The sequence below is a fragment of the Danio aesculapii genome, chromosome 9 (genome assembly GCF_903798145.1).
Source record: "Danio aesculapii chromosome 9, fDanAes4.1, whole genome shotgun sequence".
In the NCBI taxonomy this organism is placed as follows: domain Eukaryota; kingdom Metazoa; phylum Chordata; class Actinopteri; order Cypriniformes; family Danionidae; genus Danio; species Danio aesculapii.
In genome coordinates this window covers 44,305,657-44,328,360 of record NC_079443.1, presented here as the reverse complement: position 1 = coordinate 44,328,360, position 22,704 = coordinate 44,305,657, and the positions used below count along the sequence as shown (strand labels likewise).

The following is a 22,704-nucleotide window of genomic DNA, read 5'->3' as shown; positions in this document are numbered from 1 at the left end:
TGGCAGAGCGTCACAAGGGGCCCGGAGCAGCTTTGGAAAGGTTGAAGGTTTGATGGAGATTCTGCAGGACAGACGCAGGCAAGTGGACCTCTGCATGAGACGACAGCAGCATGAGCTCGAAGTCATCCACTGCATTTGCCAATGGGAGCGACAGGAGCAGGAGGTAAGTCACAGAAAAAAAGTATTTTCATTATAGAAACCAGATGTATTGTGTCCTAAATTAAAAGTTCAGACATGTACTAACAGCTGCATCTGGGCTTATAAGAGGTCTGGAAAACATGTTTCAGATTCAGATGCAAATTTGTCCAATGTGTCAACAAAAACATTTAAAGACATGTACTTGTAAAAATAAAACATTTAGTTAATGCTGTTCAGTTAATGCTGTTCTTTTAAAGGGATAGTAATAGTTATAAAATGCTCATTATTTACTTAGCCTCAAGTGGTTCCAAACCTCTATGACAGGGGTCACTAATCACGGTCCTGGAGGGCCGGTGTCCCTGCAGGGTTTAGATCCAACTTGCCTCTACACACCTGCCTGATTGTTTCAAGAATACCTAGTAAGACCTTGATTATCTTGTTCAGGTGTGTTTGATTAGGGTTGAAGCTAAAATCTGCAGGACACCGGCCCTCCAGGAACAAGTTTGGTGACCCCTGCTCTATGACTTTCTTTTTATCCTGTTGAACACCAAAGAGGGTGACACGGAGGCTCATTGGTTAGCACTGTCACCTCACAGCAAGAAGGTTGCTGGTTCGAGTCCCTACTGTGTCAGTTGGCATTTCTGTGTGGAGTTTGCATGTTCTGCCAGTGTTGGTGTGGGTTTCCTCCGATTGCTCCGGTTTCCCCCACAGTCCAAAGACATGCGCTATAGGTGAATTGAATAAACTAAATTGGCCGCAGTGTATGTGTGTAAATGAGAGTGTATGGGTGTTTCCCAGTGCTGGGTTGCAACTTGAAGGGCATTTGCTGTGTAAAACATATTCTGGAAAAGTTGGCGGTTCATTCCACTGTGGAGACCCCTGATGAATAAAGAGACTAAGCCGAAGGAAAATGAATGAACACCAAATATATTTTGAATAAAGCTGAAAACCTGTAAAAAAACAATGGTTACAGGTTTCCAACAACTTTTTTCTAAATATCTTATATAGTCTTTAACAGAAAAAAAAACATAATGGTTCAAAACAAGTAAATGGTGAGCACATGATGACAGAATTTTATTTTATTTTGTGGGTCAATTATCCCTTTTACTATTGATTATTGAAGAATCCTGAAAAATATTTCATATTACACTATAGTAATGGCTGCTGACTATTCAGCTTTACCATCACAGGAATGAATAACATTTTTACATTTATTAAAATAGAAAGCGTTATTTAAAATTGTAATATTTATTTCACAGTATTGCAATTTACTGTATATTTAAAGGCCTAAATGTAACCACAGGGATCATGAAATCCCTGTTTTGCTTACCTTATCTAAATTCTAGGAGTAGGAGTGTAGGTTTTAAAGGAGCACTCCAATTTATTATTATTATTATTATTATTATTTTAATATGTTTATTTTACAAGCCCTCTGGAGTTAACAGTTACGTTTTTTTTTTAAAGATTTTTAATCCATTCAGCTGATCTCCAGGGGCATTTTTAGCATAGCTTAGCATAAACCATTGAATAGGTTTAGCATCTGGATCGTGAGGTTTGAACATTTTTCTGTTTAAAGCTTGACTCCTAAATAATATACACTGAAATAAATGATTCAAAGATGACTCCTTGGATTTCCCTTTTTTAAGTGGCTCTTAACAATTTATTTGGGCTGAGTTTAAACAAACAAAGTTGAACATTACTATATTTTAATTTGTTTCATATCAACATAAATTGTTTGCAACAAGTTTGCAGACATCATTTTAAATAAAAAGTTGTTAGGCTGATATGGCTAGCCCTAAAATCTGATTCAGGCATCATAATCAATGAATTTGCTGTTGTATCATGGCATAAATGATATTATGAAACACTGTTACCTAATTACATAGCTTTGAACTATTTTGGAGCAAGTATTGAATCAGTCATGGTACAGCAACAAAAATGGTAAAACTCAACTGATTAACTTCAGTGGAGTTGTAAAATGAGCCTATTTCCAGAAAAGTCAAGTGTTCATTTACATCATTTCTATTAATTTATTTATTTATTTATTTTTTTTATTCATTTTATTATTATTTTTATTATTAATCTATATTTTTTACATGGGTGTCAACACTTATCTCCAAAAAAAAATAATAACAATATATAATAATAATAATAATAATAATAATAATAATAATAATAATAATAATAATAATAATAATAATAATAATAATGACATGCTACTATCTTTACATTTGTAACCACAATTTTATCTTAAATTTATCTTGTGTGATAGGGAGAAGTACTGATTGCTAAAAATATAGCTTTTCTGTGATAATGCCAGGTCCAAGACAACTGCCATATTGGCCAGCGCAGGATTTTTAGTTTTATTTTTTTACTGATTGCTCTTTCACTGGCAAAAATAAAATAAAAATAAACTATGGAAATCAATGTCTATCGGTTTCCAGAATTCTTTATAATGTCCTTTATTGTGTTCAAAACAAGAAACTCACTGGTTTGGAATAAGTGGATAAGACATCTATCACATAACAACTGGATTAAATTAAAGCAGAAAATATCTGCCTGTGATCAGTAAAGGGTTCAGCAGAAAGCAGTCTCGGTCCTGAAAATAAAAGCTTTCTGAAGACAAAAGTATTTTACAGAAGCCTATAAATAATGTTACTGCCACTGTGTAAAGAATACCTTGATAATGTAATGCAATATGAAGAACATAGCTATTATTTTCTTTGTGTTCACTTTAGATACTTCAAACTCTGACCTGGTAAAGGTTATTCAGGCTCTGCAAAAAACATGCTGATGACCGGCTGCCTTTTTAAAAATGTTGAACAAAAATAACTGGCCAGCATACTTGGCATGCTGAGAGGGGGACAGGGCACATGCTTGGGTTTGATCTGATCCCTGTGGTAAACCGCTTACTGCTTTCGCTAATATTTTGAATAGCAATGTTACATTTAAAATACTATTAAAACCAAAGTGGAGATTTATTAAATGTAAACTGCTGAATATAACTCAAATAAACTTCTTATTGTACTGTAATAATTACATAGTGTCAACAGTCATTTTTTAAATATTTAGTTATATAGAGAGCTCCTTAGTGTATTTTGATTAAACCATTGTCTAAATTCAGAGGATGTCTTTCATTAAAATTCATACCAAATATGCAATTTTAAAGAATGAGAATATATTTAATATTAAAAACTACTATTTACAGGTCACTAATCAAATAAGAAAGACTGATTAAATATATGAAGAATACTTTTCTACATGCATTTTCTTTTCACTATATATTTCACAATTTAAAGACCTGTTGCATCTCAAACTGTTCAATATTTGTTTTTAAACAGGTGACACAATGGTTTAAGGAAAACTTGTTTTTCTTGGAAAACAGTCATCTGGGATCATCTTTGTCAGAAAACGAGGAGCTACTGCAAGAATACAAAGAGTTTGAACAGAAAGCCAAGGTAAACCGAAATCAATACACTTTCTGGTAAACATTAGGCTTTGATTGTAACTTCTTCTGGGCAATGCTATGTTATGTTATGTTTCGTTATGTTATTTTATGTTATGTTTTGTTATGTTATGTTTCGTTATGTTATTTTATTATGTTTTGTTATGTTTTATGTTATGTTAGGTTTCGTTATGTTTTGTTATGTTTCATTATGTTATGTTTCATTATGTTTTGTTGTGTTATGTTTTGTTATGTTATTTTATTGTTTCGTTGTTATTTTATGTTATGTTTCGTTATGTTATTTTATTAGGTTTCGTTGTTATTTTATGTTATGTTTCGTTATGTTATTTTATTATGTTTTATGTTATGTTATGTTTCGTTATGTTATGTTTCGTTATGTTTCGTTATGTTATTTTGTTATGTTTTGTTTCGTTGTTTCATTATGTTTTGTTATGTTATGTTTTGTTATGTTATTTTATTATGTTTTGTTATGTTTTGTTATGTTTCGTTATGTTTTGTTATGTTTCATTGTGTTATGTTTTGTTATGTTATTTTATTATGTTTCGTTATGTTATTTTATGTTATGTTTAGTTATGTTATTTTATTGTTTTGTTATGTTTTATGTTATGTTATGTTTCGTTATGTTATGTTTCGTTATGTTATTTTATGTTATGTTTTGTTATGTTATTTTATTGTTTTGTTATGTTTTATGTTATGTTATGTTTTGTTATGTTATGTTTCGTTATGTTATTTTATGTTATGTTTTGTTATGTTATTTTATTGTTTTGTTATGTTTTATGTTATGTTATGTTTCGTTATGTTATGTTTCGTTATGTTATTTTATGTTATGTTTTGTTATGTTATTTTATTGTTTTGTTATGTTTTATGTTATGTTATGTTTCGTTATGTTATGTTTCGTTATGTTATTTTGTTATGTTTTGTTTCGTTATGTTTTGTTATGTTATGTTGTTTTGTTATGTTATGCTTCATTGTTATATTATGTTTCATTATGTTATTTTGTTGTTTCGTTATTTTATTTTATGTTTCGATATATGTTGTTTCCTTATGTTATGTTTCGTTATGTTTTATGTTTCATTGTTATGTTTCGTAATGTTTGATTGTTACGTTATGTTATCTTTCATTATGTTGTTTCCTTAAGTTATGTTTTATGTTGTTTTGTTATGTTTCGTAATGTTTTGTTAAGTTTTGTTTGATTAAGTCATGTTTCATTTTGTTTTTTATGTTATGTTTTGAGTTATGTATAGTCAACACATCTGTTATGCCGATAAACATAAATACTATAACTCACTGGACATCTAAGGCACTTTAAGTCACTGTACTGTGTTTCTTCCTTCAGAACTGGGCTGTTCTGGTGGAGAAGTTACTAGAGCAGGCATCAGATCTGCTTTCCTCAAATGAGTCCACACAACTTCAGTGCTTGTCAGAGAAGAGTGAAAAACTTCGAGCGTCACACCAGCAGATCTGGAGCCTCATGATGAGTAGACAGGCTCATCTGCAGGAGAGCAATGCCTTTTACAGCAGTGCTAATAAAGTACGTAATCAAGTAGCACTTCACATGCTTTGACTAAGTTGAGGTTTGGATAACTGAGCTGATAGAGTCCTTACTCTTGGTAAACACTCCAGCGGTCGTATTTCTTCTGAGCGCACTTGTGTGTCATTTGTTTTCTTCTGCAAGTACTTCCCCCTGGTGGAGAAGTAGATTATGAGTATGGGTTATAAAATAAAGGAGATGGTAGTTTTATTTACTTTGTACATTGACAGAGCAGTTAATTAAAAATATTTTAATGGCTTCTTTCAGGTGTTTACAGTATTTATTTATTTATTTTAGAATAGAGGCTTTTGAGTAAATAAGATACGAATACAAATCTTTCTTTTTTGTACTAAGACATGAATTGCATCAAAGATACTTGGATTTTATTTTGTACTTATACAATATAAGATGCTGAAGCTATAGCTAGAGCAGGAGTGGCTACAGACTGAGCGTATTGTGAAATTTAATTTATTATGAGTTAATTTATTTAATTTATTTATTATTAATTTATTGTGAGTTTTGGATGTGAACTATTATGAACAACATGAGATCATGTCTGCATCAAAATAATTGATTATTTTAATAACTGATTGGTGATTTTACATATAAAAATCATTTTAAGTGCAGGTAAAGTGGCTTTTTTAATGTCTAAAAAGATTATTGCACTGTTCTGTGATCTTTAATCTTTTATTATGTCATCACATTATTCTTGCTGTAAAAATTGCTGATAAAATGTTTTTTAATTTCTTGTACACGTTTTCATATCACGAACACTACCTGGCAAAAGTCTTGCCGCCTATCCATGTTTTAGAAACAACAACTAATAATAACTTGACTTCTAGTGGATAATTTGTTATCAAAAGTGGCTTATATGAAAGGCAAAGGCCTCTAGATTACGCTTTTTTTTTTAACCAAAATAAAATATGATCATGCCTTGATTTTTAATGATTTAATTAGGACAGTAATTAGGGCAGTATTCTATACTGTTCATTATTTCTGTCACTTAACAGAAATAATGTACAGTGTAGAATATAAAGTCATTGTGCAGTGGAAAAAGAATTAATATTGTGTATGACTCCCATGAGCTTGGAGAACTGCATCCATACATCTCTGCAATGACTCAAATAACTTCTTAATAAAGTCATCTGGAACGGCAAAGAAAGTGTTCCTGCAGGACTCCCAGAGTTCATCAAGATTTTTTGGATTCATCTTCAATGCCGCCTCCTCCTTCTTAGCCCAGACATGCTCAATAATGTTCTGGTGACTGGGCTGGCCAATCCTGGAGCACCTTGATCTTCTTTGATTTCAGGAACTTTGATGTGGAGGTTGAAGTATTAGAAGGAGTGCTATCCCGGTGAAGAATTTGTCCTCTCCTGTGGATTATAATGTAATGAGCAGCACAAATGTCTTGATGCCTCAGGCTGTGGACGTTGCCGTTAACTCTGCAGATCTCTCGCATGCCCTCATACTGAATGTTACCCCAAACCATGATTTTTCCTTCACCAAACTTGACTGATTTTTGTGAGAATATTGGGTCCATGCGGGTTCCAATAGGTCTTCTGCAGTATTTGTGATGATTGGGATGCAGTTCAACAGATGATTCATCAGAAAAATCAACCTTCTGCCACTTTTCTAAATGATCAACTAGAAGTCAAGTTATTATTTTTTTCTCTTACACCTGGGATTGATGACTAGAATTTTGTCAGGTAGTGTAAGTGTAAATGTAAGTATTTTTGTTGTAACATTAGTCTGTCTGTTGAGGGTCATATAAGTTTGTATTTAGGAACAGTTTGTATATTTAAATATATAAAATACAAAATAGTTTCCCTAACTTTAAAATCTGGCCAGTAGTCTCTGTAAATTCTTCTAAAACCAAACAAATAAATGCATTATGAATGATGGTTACTGCCGCAGAAAATGCACAAGAATTGGCCGAGGATCCCAATATTTTATGTTTTTTTATAGTTTTATTTTTTATTCTGACACTTTTTTTGTGCTTGTTTTTTTGTTTTCAGGCATTTGAGGTGCTGGCTACTATAGAGAGTGCTACTAAGGCACTGAAGACTCAACCTCTGGCTTTACCTGAACTGGCCAAGAAACATGAAGAGTTTTCATGCAGAATTAAAGATGCCTCTGCTGAGTCTCTTCAGAGAGGTCATCTGTTACTCCAGAAGCTTGAACCACAGAGGTGAGAAGATAAAGAGCAGATGCTGCAGTACACAGTGTAAAAAAATAGACCTTATCAGCAGATATCCAGACAAAAGGATCGGGATGTTCTGTGCAGTGTCAGGCATCCTTATAATGTGTGTGTGTGTGTGTGTGTGTGTGTGTGTGTGTGTGTGTGTGTGTGTGTTGTGTTTGTTTGCCAGTGTCCCAGTTGGAGCGCTGCAGAGAATGCTGGGATACATCAAAGAGAGGATGGAGGCTCTGAGTCGTGAGTGTCATGCGCACAGAGAGTTAACAGGCAGACGACAACAGCTGGTGGCCTCTGTTGAAGAACTGATGGAAAAGGTATAGGAAAATACAGTGGTCTTTTTTTGTCATTGAACTTTTGTTTTAGTTTGAGCTTATATGGCCCACACAACATAAAATGCACAATACAAAATCAACATTCTCGAAAACAATAATAAAATAATAACTAAACAACAATTATAACATAAATACTAAATACAAAATAAAACCCAGCCAAAATGACAACCCTTCAATTTTTTTTCTTTACATGCTCTCCAAAAACTGTAAAAAGCTACCCCATTTGTAATTAAAAGTATGTGTGTAGTCCTGAAGTCTTGCAAACATACATTCATATGATGCAGTAGAAGTCATCAGCTCAATTCAATCCTTATAAGAGTGAGTATCTGAGTTCTTCCAATTTCGCAGCACCAGTCTCACAGCCATAATACATCCTGCAACGATTAGCCCCACCTGTTCTTTAGATATCCTCTTCCATAGAGTGCATGACCAAGAAGACAAACCCTTGGTGAATAAGGTAAAGGTTGTCCCAGCCATTTCTCAATGTTTTGAATAACCTTTGTCCAGAATGGAGCCACGAAATGACAGTTCCACATTAAATGTAAAAAGGTGCAATAGTGGATATTTTTCATTAATCCTAGCCTTTGCAGTCTTACTGGGGTCCAGTAATATCGATTAATTATCTTGTAATATAAGAGTTTACTTCTAACATCTCTCACAGGACCCCTTATACCTGAACCTACTGCTTCCTATTCACCCTCTTTCCACCTCCAAGTCTCCCAAACATTTCTTAAATTATATTTTTTTCCATACATGTTGTTTGCAGCAATCTTATACACATGCACATAGTCTGTCTATTAATGTTTTAAGTGTTTTAATAAAATGTAGTTTTTGGCACATTTAAAGTAAAATATTTATAATAATATACAGTTGAAGTCAGAATTATTAGCCCCCCCCCCCCCCCCCCCCCCCCCGCGCCCCCCCCCCCCCCCCCCCCCCCGATTTATTAGCCTCACTGTTTAAAACTTCGGTTTAACAGAGTGAAGATTTTCTACGCATAATAGTTTTAGTAACTCATTTCTAGTAACTGGTTTATTTTATCTTTGCCATGATGACAGTAAATAATATTTTCCTTTAATATATTTTTGACACTTCTATACAGCTTAAAGTAACATTTAAAGGCTTAAGTGGGTTAATTCGGTTAACTAGGCAAGTTAGGGTATTTAGGCAAGTTATTGTATAATGATGGTTTGTTCTGTAGACTATTGAAATAATAATTTAATTATTATTAAAATATTTTGCTTAAAAATATATTGCTTAAAGGGGCTGATAATTTTGACCTTAAAATAGATTTTAAAAAATTAAAAACTGCTTTTATTCTAGCCTAAATAAAACAAAAAAAGACTCTCTCCAGCAGATATAATATTATCAGACATACTGTGAAAATTTCCTTGCTCTGTTAAAAATTGTCAAATATTAAAAAAATATATATATGAAAAGTGGGCTAATAATTCTGACTTCAACTGTATATGTTTATAGTAATAATAATAATTATTATTATTGAAATGAATTATTATATAAAATATACAATACAGTATTTTACTTGAATTCAAATTAAACACATATTATAATTATTAATATTACTTATATAATTTTTTTAGTATTATTGTGTATGCTGTTACTATTCTTATTCTTACTACTTATGTTTAACAGATTTTAAAAAATCAATATTTATTATGTTTTGCATCTTTTGCATTTATTTTTAATGTAGTAGCACTCAATTTCAGTGTAATTCTTCCACTTTTATAGTCATAAAAATAAAAACAAAAGATAAATGAATTCAGAAATGTTATTTTTATATAGCCTTAACACTGTATTGTTAAACTTAAGGGCATATATAAAAAGCTAAATATACTGTATATCATTTTGGCATGCAGTATTTCCTTTTCATGGCGCATTTCTTACTCTGTAATATACAAATGTACAAAAGATTATTGGAAAAATGGGGCAAACATAGCAAATCCTTTTTATTTTTGTTGCTATAAAGAAATCATGCTTGTTTACTTGATTAACCTGAACTTGTTTAGCTGGGATTCTCTATAGTTCTCTTTTTATTGCGTCATTACATTATTTCCTATACAGTATGTTGTGTGCCTTTTGTTATGGTAAGTTGTTGAAAAGGGCATGATGATAATGATTCATCTCAAACTGCTGAATCTCCAGATCTCGGCTTGGATAAAAAGCAGCAGCAGTGTCCTCTCTGCCAGCACAGAGCCCGGTTCATCTCTAACGGAGGCTGAAGATGCTCTGAACAAACATGTTGAGCTGCTCTCACAGTCTCAGGTGACGTCATGCTCCTAGACATGATCTTAGCCTGACAATAGTATGATACTCTCTGTAAAGCAAAATAAGAGATTCTCTGAGCACACTGTAAAAATATTGGTTAAATTAATGGTTCCATATTTTATTAATCACTAGGTTTTTACATTTACTTTATGGGAACTTGATCTCTGCTCTGTTGACTTTTAATGTTGAATATTCAACTGCAGTTTAGTTTTTATTGGCACTTTAAACAATATTTTGGATGAAAAGTCTGTAAAAATAACAGAAAATGTACTGGCAGTTTATTACCAGGTTTTTGTACTGTAATTTGCAACACTAACCCAAAAAAATACGTCACCTCAGGCTATTAAAAATGTAAATAAGTCACTTTTTCTAATTTTTCAACATTAAAAGTTGTTGGTGAAAAGATAAAGGTCACATAATACTATTTTTTTTTAAACTATACAGTTAATTTACAAGATATCTTAAAGGTGCTGTTTGTTTGTTTGTTTGTATGTGCGCATGTATGTATGTATGTATGTATGTTTGTTTTTGTTTGTTTATCTGAAAAACAATGTTGAAGTCAGAAATTCTGCTTTGAAAATGTGTTTTTTCCATGGTGGAAAGTTGTCTTTGTTTAGTTTTTTTTAAGCTGCCCAATGCCAGTTTAGCCAATTATATTTCAGCACCCTGGTTGGCCTTGGTGGAAAGCCTCGTATTTCAAGGCTCTCAAAGCATGCATTCGTGACCGAAATGCGACCTCCGGTGGACAGTAGCAGACTTTGAAATGAGACGCAAATTCAGATTTCCACCTGAGGTTATTAATTAGCAAATAATATAAATATTATGAACATAAACATTAGAGAAAATCTCTAATGAAATCTATTAAAAATCTATTTCCTACATATTAAACCTCTTTAACATTATCAAATGTACATGCTGAATCACTCGTATGTGTTTAGTTCTAAAGTTCAACTTCAAACATTTTATTTTATTTTCAAGATATGAGGTGATCTGTCTACTGCTCCTTTTAGTAGTATGGCAATAAATGTCATGTGAAGTGGCATTCAAACTTAAACTAACAAATTGTTAGCATTTAACACAGAACAAAGCGTATGAGGTGTACCTGAGGTGTTCATTGTCAGCTTTCTGTTGTTCACCTGTGAGAAATAAAAGCCATTTCTAATATATCAATTCGAAGTGTTGGCTAGGACCAAAACTCCTTTAATATGGAAAATATTTCTTCTATCGATTGCCCTTGTTTTCATTTAGAACACTGTTTAAATCACTCACTCCTATCCTCAATCTGGCAATCTGCGCTTGCGTTTGTTTTGATCTAGGAGTGCAATACCTAGTTCAACCCCCAGGTGTTAAACTTACATACTGTACGTTTAACAATGCAAGCCATGTAATTTCCTGAGCTGTGATTTTTGTCCTGCAGAACGTTATGAAAGAATCAGAGGCTATAGCTGGTTTTCTAAGAGAACTGAAGATGCTGAAAGCCACAGAGACGCTCGACTTGTTGAACAAAGCTTCACTTCTGGCAGAGGAGATGAAGACAATGGTCAGAAACATTTCATCACATGTGGAGAGCCTCAGACCCTATGTGGACTTTCTGCATTGTGCAGAGGAGGTACTGTACGATTACAGATGAATTATTTATGTTAAGTATTAAATTCTCCAATTAGACAAGGATCAATATTGTAAAGATGATATTTGATGTGTTGGTGCAGGTCGAGGAGCAGATTAGGACACTTGAGGAATGTTATAAGAACAGATCAGAGGAAGAGGAGGAAAATGAAGTGGCAGGTGCTTCCCTGAAAGAAATGATGGATGCTAAGTGGCAGTCATTGCTGCAGAGGTTTTTCACCATGCAGGACCTGGGGAACAACTTTATTAACACCTCTAACATGGTAAGAAACTTTGCAGAGCTTAAAGAAATAGTTCACTGAAAAAATGAAAGCTTTATGTTAATTTCCTCATCCTGCATTGTAAAAAAATATTGGTTGATTACCAGATTCTGTGTTTCATGATTTACAGATTTTACATTTATTTACACTTATGGAACTCATTATGGGAGCTTGATCTCTGCTTTGTTAGCTTTTTATGTTGATAATTTCACAAAGTGATTTGTATGTTTTGGTAGTTTGAAACAGTATATTGTTCAATAAATTATATAGAGAGAATGAAGTTTGCTGTCGGCAAAGTTGCTCAGTGGTTAGCTCTGTTGCCTCACAGCAAGGAGGAGTCCCAGATGGACCAGTTATCATTTCTGTGTGGAGTTTGCATGTTCTCCCCGTATTGGCATGGGTTTCATCCTGGGGCTTTGGTTTTCCCCACGGTCAAAAGACATGCACTGTAGGTTAATTGGGTAAGCAAAATTAACTGTAGTGTATGAGTGTGAGAGTAATAGTGTATGAGTGTTTTCCAGTACTGGGTTGCAGCTGAAAGGGCATCCACTGTGTAAAACATATGCTGGAATAGTTGGCGGCACATTCTGCTGTGGCGGCCCCTGATAAATAAGGGATTAAGCCAAAGGAAAATGAATGAATTAATGAATGAAGTCTGTAAAATAACATAAAGTACTTGCAGTTTGTTACCAGTTTTTGTACTGTAATTTATCCCACCAACCTAGAAAATAAATAAACAAAATAATCAGTCAAATGCACTTGAAAAATAACTGAAAGGTTTAAAAAAAAAAAAAAAAGCCTTTATTGACAAACTAGCTATTATTAAAAAAAATCACTTATGCGCACCAACGTGTTTCTGCTAACACAGACATATATTACTTTAATTCACCATTCATTCACTATTAAAAATGTCAGTAAGTCATTTTTCTTTTACTTTTCTTAGAGGGAAGATCAAGGTCATAATGCAATTTCAAAGCATAAAGAGTAACAAAATACAAAAAACTGTTAATTTATGCATATTTTTACAGTGTGAAGCCTTCTAAGGTGTAGATGACATGATTTTTTTCTTCAGCTTGTATTTATAAAATGCAAGTAAATTTACCAAGTCTGTATATCTTTAAGATACCTGCATCTAAAAAAAACATTAGTCAAAACCAAAAGTAAATAAGGACTGTTTGACAGAGTAAGAGTGTATGAGTGTTTCCCAGTACTGGGTTGCGGCTGGAAGGGCATCCGCTGCGTAAAACATATGCTGGAATATTTGGCGGTTCATTCTACTGTGGCATCCTCTGATAAATAAGGGACTAAGCCAAAGGAAAATGAATGAATGAATGAAGTTTGTAAAATAACATAAAGTATTTGCAGTTTGTTACCAGTTTTTGTACTGTAATTTATCCCACCAACCTAGAAAATAAATAAACAAAATAATCAGTCAAATGCACTTGAAAAATAACTGAAAGTTTTTTAAAAAAAAAGCCTTTATTGACATAAAGTGGCTGTTATTTATAAAAAATCACTCTTGTGCACCAATGTGTTTCTGCTAACTAGTAAATAGATCACTTCAATCCACTATTAAAAATGCCAGTAAGTCAATTATTTTAACTTTCTAACTCTTAGAGGAAAGATCAAGGTCATAATGTAATTCAAAAGCATAAAGAAAACATGAATACCAAAATACAAAAAAATAAACTGTTAATTTATGCATATTTTTACAGTGTTAAGCCTTCAAAGGTGTAGATGACATGATTTTTTTCTTCAGCTTGTATTTATAAAATGCAAGTGAATTTACCAAGACATTTTATCTGTTACCTGAATCTGAAAAAATATCAGAGTCAAAACCAAAAGACTACGAATTAAGGTAATAATGTTTGTACAGACAAAATGTTTCACTTCATATTCCTAATACCTAAATGTTCTGTATCATCAGGAGCCACTGTGTATATCTTTTATATATCTTGTCTATATCTTTATTTTTACTGGACCATCGACTAATGAAAGGGAAAATTAGTTTGTATGGCTTTAGTGTGAGTAAATTAGCAGTAAATATCTATTTTTTTGTGTTTTTTTCTTTCTTTCTTTGCAAATCTATAACATTCAAGGCAAGTTTATTTATATAGCACATTTCAAACAGAATGATAATTCAAAGTGCTTTACATACACAGGAATAAAAGACAAGTATAAGAAAATAAAAACAAAGAATACAAAAACAGATTAAAATGTATTAAAACAGGTTTTGAAAGAATGAAAAGGAAAGAAAGATATTACAGTGCAATCTTTCGGCCATAGCACAGTGCTCATTCAGTAAAGGCACAGCTAAACAGATCTTGATTTGAATGTGCCCAATGGTGAAGCACATCTGATCATTTCTGGAAGCTGATTCCAGCTGCGGGGGGTGTAGTAGGTGAAGGCGGATTCAACCTGCTTTGACTGAACTCTTGGAATATCAAATTTATTTGATCCTAAAGATCTGAGTGATCTGTTAGGTTTGCATTCAGTGAGCATATCTGTAATTGAGGTCCTAGGCCATTTGGTGATTTATAGAAAAGTAGTAATACTTTAAAATCTATTCTGAATGTAACTGGGAGCCAGTGTAAAGACCTGAGGACAGGTGTGATGTGCTCGCATTTTCTGGTTCTGGTCAGAATCCTGGCTGCAGCATTTTGGATGTCTTTTTGGGAAGGCTAGTGAGGAGTCCATTACAGTGATCCACCCTGCTGGTGATAAAACCATGAACAAGTTTCTCTAAGTCCCCACTGGAAACAAAGCATTCTTGCAAAGTTTTTGAGATGATAATATGCTGATTTGGTTACTGCTTTGACGTGACTACTGAAACTCATATCTGACTCAAGAATCACACCAAGTTTGACCCTTAGAGCCAAGGTACGCATTCACCTTGAGAACCTCATCTCTGTTCCCAAATGCAATGGCTTCAGTTTTCTCTTTGTTTAACTGAAGAAAGTTTTGGCACATTCAACTGTTAATTTCATCAGTGGACTGGCAGAGGGTGTCAATGGGGCTGAAGTCATTAGGCAGTAAGGCTGTGTAGATCTGAGTGTCACCAGCATACCTTTGGTAAGAGATTTAGTTCTTTCTCATTATTTGGTTCAGAGGGAGCATATAAAAGTTGAGCTGAAGAGGTGCCTGAATTGAATCTTGTGGGACTCCACGTCATGGGTGTCCACCTCGAACTGGGTGGCCACCTATACTAACATAGTTCAGCATTCAAAAAAGTTTAAACTTTGATTATCATTATTGTAAGTACTGTTATTTATTTAGTTAGTTATTTTTACATTATTATTATCATTATTTATTTATATGTTTCATTTATTTATTTATTTGCAGATCGGTGGCAACCTGAATCTAAATGTTAAAGCAGCAGGGCATGTTGTAGAAAAGCATATGGAGACACTGACCAAGAAAAAATGTGAACTAGCAGACTTGTGGACATCTTGGCAACTTAATTATAGTCAGATAAAATCCGTGAAGAAGCAGTGGAAAAAATTCAAGGAACAGCTTAAAAAGGTAACAATTGATTTCACTTAGAAACACATCTGTCAATTAATTAGTTATTCACTATCTTTCAAAAATAATACAAATAAATTTTCCTACTGGAAAACAATCAGTTAATCTTTGTTAATTCTCTGCAGGTTCATCATGATTTAAAGGCAATGGAGGATTTTTTTGCTCCGGCATCAAAGATTGATTTGGGAGGTGATCCTCAGTCTGTGTTTAAACTTCAGGAAAAATTCAACTCTGTGAAGCCAGAATTCCTGGTTAGATGTGTATTTCATTTTATTTATTCATTCATGGTTGTTTTCTTAATATTACTTTTTATTCACTGCTAAGCTTTATTTCAAAAACCACATAGCAACTGAATGCAGAGGTGGAATTCCTGGTTAAGACATCTGAGCTGCTCAGTTTGAAAGGAGTACCTGCAAAAGAGAAGAACGAGAAAATCTCAGAGCTTCTGCTGCTGCATCAGCGTGTCAGAGATAAACTCAGAGAGTATGAAACCATTCTCAGTATGGCCAGCAAATTTCATCAGCTTTATCAAGAGGTAAAGGCTCATTTACTGTATGTCCAACACTTTAAAAAACCAGTGTTAGCTTCAACTGAAACAGTCCTTGATGGATTTCTAAATCAGAATTAACACAGTAGCCAGACACCTCTTTCTTTAATAATGGTTCTTTAATCGCATTCTTTAATATTGATATTCTCACAGTAATAAATAATACATCTATGAAAATGAAACATTTGAATGCATCTTCAAAGATACCAAACTTTCATTTCCATCTATTCAAACCCTGTTAAATCTCATGCCCAATGCCACAAGCATCCTGACTACTATAAGGGTTCTCACGGGTCATGAAATTCCTTTATAAACATGGATTTTACGTTGGATTTTTGTATGTTTTATTTTCTCTATTTTTTTGGTTTCTTTGTTTGTTTTTAATTTTACTTTCCGTAAAATGTAATATTTCTATATCATATGTGAAGTTTACAGGAGCTTCATCTTCTTGACATTAATAGCCTCAGCAACAGGTAGTCATGTTTTTAATGTTTTATTCAATGTTGTATTAATGTTGAAAGCTAATTTAAAAGACGATGCCCTTGAAATTTCAGTACAGCTTTGTTTTGGTTGAATTAGATTTTTTGATTTGGTTGAATTAGATGCTGTCTGTTTATTATAGGACATGGTAATTCAGCTTTCAGTCAGTGAAATTCAAGGAAAAGTCAAGGAATTTGACAGTTGACTTAGATTGGGAACCCAGAAATATAAGTTATGACAATGAGTAAGGGATAAAGTAATTGTTGTATGAGACTGAAGGGCTTCATTCTGCAAAAACAACCACCATATACCTTTATCTCTCTTTTTATATACGTAGTTGCCACATAATGTATAAATAAGACTCACGACCTTGCTCTAATCCATAATAGTCCCCGATTAAACAAATAACACAGGCTCATCTGGGTACTTAAAATCCTCTTGACCATCAATGAATATTTTCTTATCTGTCACTTTGCACTTGGGCTGCTGATAATTTTTTTAATATATTTCCCTAATGATGTTTAACAGAGCTAGGATTTTTTTGCAGTATTTCCTATAATTTTTTTTTCTTCTGAAGAAAGTCTTTCAGTCTTTAGTTTTATTTCAGCTAGCATAAAAGCAGGTTATATTTTTAAACTAATAGTTATTAGTAAGGTCCTAATTAACCTACTGTTGTTGAGTCTTTATATTGCACTTTAAGCTGAATTCTAGTTTCTTGAAAAATATCTAGTAAAATATTATGTACTGTCATCATGGAATCAGTTACTAGAAAATATAAAAAATATTATGTTTAGAAATTCTTTCTGTTAAACAGAAATTTGGGAAAGATATACAAGGGGTAAAATATACAGTTGAATTCTGACTTCAACTGTACATTATTCCATAATTGAAGCATCATTGATTTTATATTTTTTTCTGTTTTAGCTGGATACAGTATTACATGTGGAACCAGTGAGTGTGTTCAGTGACAGCAGCCAGGCCAGGGCACAGTTGACCCAGCACCAAGACAGGCAGAGACATATCCACCATCTGTACAAGCTCGCTCTCTCACTGGGTGCAGATATCACCAGCAATGTGCAGCAGTCGGTTCGTTGATTACAATATCGCATGCCCTTATTTGAACCAGACTATTTTAGCATAAAAATGACAATAGAAACATGTAAAACCATCATGATTATTTCCAGTTTTTCATGCATAAATGCATATCAATTCATGTTACTTTGATAGAAATATGCTGCAAATGTTTCTCCATTTACCCCATACATATCAATTATTGTTGCTTTGGCAGAAATAATATGATACAAGTGCCACAAATAACCATGCTTCTCCATTTACTGTGCATCATGCATAACGATTGTTATTGCTTTGGTAGAAATAATATGATACTAGTGCCTCAAATGACCATGATTCTCCATTTATCCCTTTCTTATGCTGTAAGCGCGTGCTGGTGTTGACGGTGCAACAGTTACAGGAGAAACTGGTCAAGTTGGAAAGAGGAAGTGCTGATTGGATCATTAAGGCCAACAAGTGTGAAGAGAGTTTGACGAGCAATGTCCACTTCTGCCTTTATAAGGAAGAGATCAGTGAGGTAAGGATGGTCAGGGTTTGGATCATTGAATAAACTGCTCTCTTAATCTCATCTGAGCAACATTTCGGGAAAAACATAAATTAACCCCTGTGCAAGGTTCAAATTTACTACCCTTTTGTTATGTTCTGGATGAAAACATCCACTGAATTAAACTGCTGTAAAAATGCATCAGATTAGTTTATTTTATTTTTATTTTTTGCATAAATCTGTTAATCAACCTCAGTCCTGATCAAAACTACTAAATTATTAGAAAAATTACAGGATTTTACTCTTTAATTGCCAAGTTCACAAATGATGTCACAGATTTGTTGAAAAAACACACACAAAATGACAGATTTTCAATATAAAAAGTAATTGTGGACTGGATTTGTTTTTTCCTTTTATTACAGTCTTGAACATGTGAACGATTAGTATCAATATTGGCTTTGATGCATTGTTAGATTTTCATTTCTTCTTCCTAATTTACTGTTGGTGACTGTTTTTGCCCCATCGACTTCCATCAAAACCACATTTGATGGTACATAAATACACAGTCTTTGTTTTTATTTACTACATAAAAATTTACTACGTAGTTCTGAGAGCTGAGATGCATATGTTGATTTTCTCAGACACATCAAGGTAAGTCCTTAAAGGTATACACACTTTAATTTGCAGTTATTCTCCATATAAAATTCTAACTTTTTACAGGCCTATCTAAAGGGTTAATGATGCAACAGGGTAACTTCAAACAGGGAAAACCACAAACTATCAAAAATGCATGATTATATGGAGTCATGGTTTTGTAATAAAAAATGTGGTTATAATGGAAGTTAATGGGGCAAAAAAGAGCCACCAACAAAAATTTAGAAAGAAAAAAAATGAAAATGAATCAAACACAATGTATCAAAGGCACATGTCCAAGACTTTGATAAAACGTTAAAAAAATCCAATCCACAATTACATTTTATATTGAAAATCTGTCATTTTTCACCAAATCAGTGACATCATTTATGAATTTGGCAATTAAAGGGTTAAAATCCTATAATTTTCAAAGTAGTTTAGATTACAAGAGGTTGATTAACAGATTTATGCAAAACATTTTGAAAAAAAATATTAATCTGATGCATTTTTATAGCAGTTTAATTTAGTGGATGTATTCATCCTGAGCATAACAAAAAGGGCAGTAAATTTGCCTAGAGTGTATCGTTATGTTTAAAAAAATAAAGCATTTTCTCAAAATATGTGTCAAAATAAGATCTGTCGCCAAAAATCATTCTGCTAGCTGAAACAGAAAAAGCTATGGCTAAATTAAGGCACAAAATCACCCCAGAGAGGATGAAAACATCCCCAACAGTACATACGGGTTAAGTTTTGCTGTTTGTTGATTTCTTATCATTTTAAAGGTGGTTAGTTATTTTCTTGAGGTCCATTAGCATTGTTTGTAAATTGTGTGTACTGCTGATTATCGTAACTTCCACTATTTTAATGTACCTTATTCAAAGGGTATTTTTTTGCAGGTGAGCCTTTTAAATGTCTAATATGAATGGTTACTATACATGTGAAATAAGACCGTTGTCCAGTTTACTTTTTTATGCTTCAATCCTTTAGCAAATACTCCTTGAAAATCATTTGAATAAACATGGTATTTTTGACTAATGAGCTGTATTTCAGCTTCATCCGAGTCTGTGTCAGTCACTGTGCTGTTTATCTGACGTAACGCATGATGAGAAGCAGACACGCACATTGGAATGGTGGGTGGGGAGAAGCAGGTGCCCTTTAAATTGTACAAGGTGATGGTGGTTTAAAGTGTGAAATAAATGAGTAGTCATACTGCATGTTCATCCTTTCAGAAGTATTGGTGTGAAAGACACTGTATAGCTACGTAAGTATGAAACATACAATTTTATAGAGCTTATATTATGCTTTTGATGCTTTCAACTTCCTGTAGTATGTAAAGTTTTAGTGTTTGAGCATGAAAGGACTTGATGTAAACTTACAAAGTACAAAGTCACTCCAAAGGGAGTTATGCTCTGTTTCTGCTGCTCCCATACCTGCTGCGTATCAATGTGTTTTTGCATCTGCATGACAAGGTACAGCATGGTGTAAAAAAAGATCAGATATTTTCAGTCAAAACTTTAAAGACACATTAGGACACCTGGGAGTTTCATTACATCTTGTAAAAAAGCTTATGTGACCCCTTTTCAACTTAGCTTCAACAGATGCTGCTTTTCCCTGGTGAGAAAGTTTTGAGTTCTGAAAGTCAGCGACGAAAGATCTTATCTCAAAAGATCACTTTATTTCTCATGGCTGTGACCCTTTTAACTGTATGAAGAAGGATTTTGGTCAGCCCTTATTGTCTGTCATTTCACTTTAAAGATCTTGTTAACTTTTCCCCGGCCCACAGATCCAAGGCTCAACAACACAATCGTGCAGGGCTTTTGTGGCCGACTCTCATTGTCTCTCACCCTGAATTATTTATAGCTTGTCTGCCCTTGTTAAATTTAGTCTGTGAACTGCAGGGTTTGTCTCTCGCTGTGTTGACTGAGGGATCCTGCCATTTGTCTCTCATCACTTCAGATAGCAGGAAGGATTCCACTCTTATCACATACTTACTGCACCCAAACCACAAAATCCAACAATCAATCCCCAGGATTACACTGCAAACCTCCTGGGGCACAGAACATCGGAAAGGGTTCTTTATACATCGGTTTCATGGTGTCTGATTTTTGATTAGGAGACAAATTAGTTTCTGTGTATGAAGGGAACATATTAATTTCATTTGTCTTCGTTTGGTTTCTTTTTATTGCCAGATGGATTGCAAATGTTAATAATAGTTTAACTCTAGTGTTTGGTGTTTAGAGGCACTAGAAATAATTGAAAAAGGTTATATAATGTGTTCTTAAAGTTATAGTATGTAAGTGTTGACAGTTGAGGTCAGTTATTCAAAACAGAAAAGGACAATAATGCCCACTTCCTTCAGTAGTGATGGCACTTTACTAACTTTGATCTTAAGCAAGTTAGTTGTAGGCAAAATTATTAGCCCTACTGTGTTTTTCAAATATTTCTGTATGTACATTTTTGACTCTTCTAAAGCATAAAATTACCATAATATGTTTGCAGATATTTAAAAAAAATGCCAAGAAAATATACTTGTTGATCTGAAAAACAATGTTAAAGTAGAAGAAGAAAGCTGTCTTTGTTTTGGTTCTTTTAACCCGCCCAATGTCAGTTTAGACTATTATATTTCAGCACCCTTGCTGCCTTGATGGAAAATGGCTATTTCATTCATTTATTCAGAAAGGCTCTCAAAGCATGCACCCATGATTGAAATGCGACCTCCGGTGGGCAGTAGCTAACTCTGAAATGAGATGCAGATTCAGAGTTCCACTTGAGGTTATTAATTAGCAAATAATATAAATATTACGCAGTGTTAAAATTAGTTGAGCCGGTTACATTGTAACCGTGTGTCCTAACAACACGCTACGTGATGAGATTTGCAGTGATAAGCAATTTGGCTGTTTGCACCAGACGAAACACGACATAATTTTAAATACAGCCATTCAGAAGCAAAGAATAGTGCACTTACTGCTCTCCAACGAAATAGTAAGGTTTATAATCTAATTAATACATGCTGAATCACTCAAATGTGTTGGTTTGCAGTATTTCACAGTTCTAAAGTTCCATTTCAAACAGTTTATTTTATTTTTAAGATCTGAGGTGAACTATCTACTGCTGCTTTAAGTAGTATGGTCATAAATGTCATGTGAAATGGCATTCAAACTCGCATTGTTAGCATTTAACACTGAATCAAGCACTTGAGGTTTACCTGAGGTAATCGGTTTTCTGTTGTTCAGCTGCAAGAAATAGAAGCCGTTTCTAATATATCAATTCAAGGTGTTGTTTAGAACAAAAACTCCCTGTAATCTAAAAAATATTTCTCCTATCATTTGCCGTTGCTTTTATTTAGAACACTGTTTAAATCAGCCTTTAGGCTCGATTGTCAGACTCGCTACTTGGTCCTCAATCTGGCAACCTGCACTTGTGTTTGTTTTGATCACGGAATGCAATACCAAGTTTAACCACTGGGTGTCAAACTTGCATAATGCACCATTAATGGTAAGGGGATGTTTAATCATAATAGTTTACTAATAATAAAAATTGCTTTTGTCTTTGCCATGATGGCATTATATCATATTTTACTAATTATTTTGCAAGATACTGGTATTCATCTTAAAGTGCTTATATTTTAAGGTGTAACTGGGTTAAGTAGGTAAGTTAGGAGGCAAGTCATTAAGCAACAGCTGTTGGTTTTGTAGCCAATTAAAAAAAAAAAGAGGCTAATGCGCAAGTTAGTGTATAGTTTCTGTCAGCTTTGCATTTAATTAAAGAAATAGCAAAATATTATGGGTCAGAACAATGTTTTGTGTCTAATGTTTATGTATTGTGGCAAGTAATCGTGTAGTAACTGAGATATTGTAGATCCAGGAGGTTGTTTTTGCAGAATAAATCTTCAGTTTTACACAACAGTGCTGTGATTGATCTGGCTAATAATGTTGACCATAAAGATTATTTATTTTGTATTTATTTTAAAAAGTGCTTTTATTTCAGCCAAACTAAAAGAAATAAGATTTCTTCAGAAAAGAAATATACTACTGGATAATTCCTTTCTCCGTTAAACATTACTTTAGAAATATTAAAAAAATAAATAAATAAATAAAATTTAACAGGAGGGCTAATCATTTTGCCTGCATA

At 33.4% G+C, this 22,704-nt stretch overlaps 1 protein-coding gene across 1 annotated transcript in view; it reads left to right on the top strand.

Moving 5' to 3' along the window:
• LOC130235287 (coiled-coil domain-containing protein 141-like) overlaps positions 1–22,704 on the top strand; it is a 54,552-nt gene that overhangs the window by 14,367 nt on the left and 17,481 nt on the right. Inside the window, exons 5-17 of the mRNA XM_056465827.1 lie at positions 1–163; positions 3,480–3,596; positions 4,941–5,135; positions 7,151–7,323; positions 7,505–7,646; positions 9,828–9,947; positions 11,368–11,559; positions 11,660–11,839; positions 15,179–15,358; positions 15,484–15,609; positions 15,705–15,893; positions 17,310–17,471; positions 17,824–17,973. The exon at positions 1–163 is cut by the window's left edge and continues 91 nt beyond it. Of these exons, the coding sequence (XP_056321802.1) occupies positions 1–163; positions 3,480–3,596; positions 4,941–5,135; positions 7,151–7,323; positions 7,505–7,646; positions 9,828–9,947; positions 11,368–11,559; positions 11,660–11,839; positions 15,179–15,358; positions 15,484–15,609; positions 15,705–15,893; positions 17,310–17,471; positions 17,824–17,973 (2,089 nt within the window). The remainder of the gene's footprint in view (positions 164–3,479; positions 3,597–4,940; positions 5,136–7,150; positions 7,324–7,504; positions 7,647–9,827; positions 9,948–11,367; positions 11,560–11,659; positions 11,840–15,178; positions 15,359–15,483; positions 15,610–15,704; positions 15,894–17,309; positions 17,472–17,823; positions 17,974–22,704) is intronic.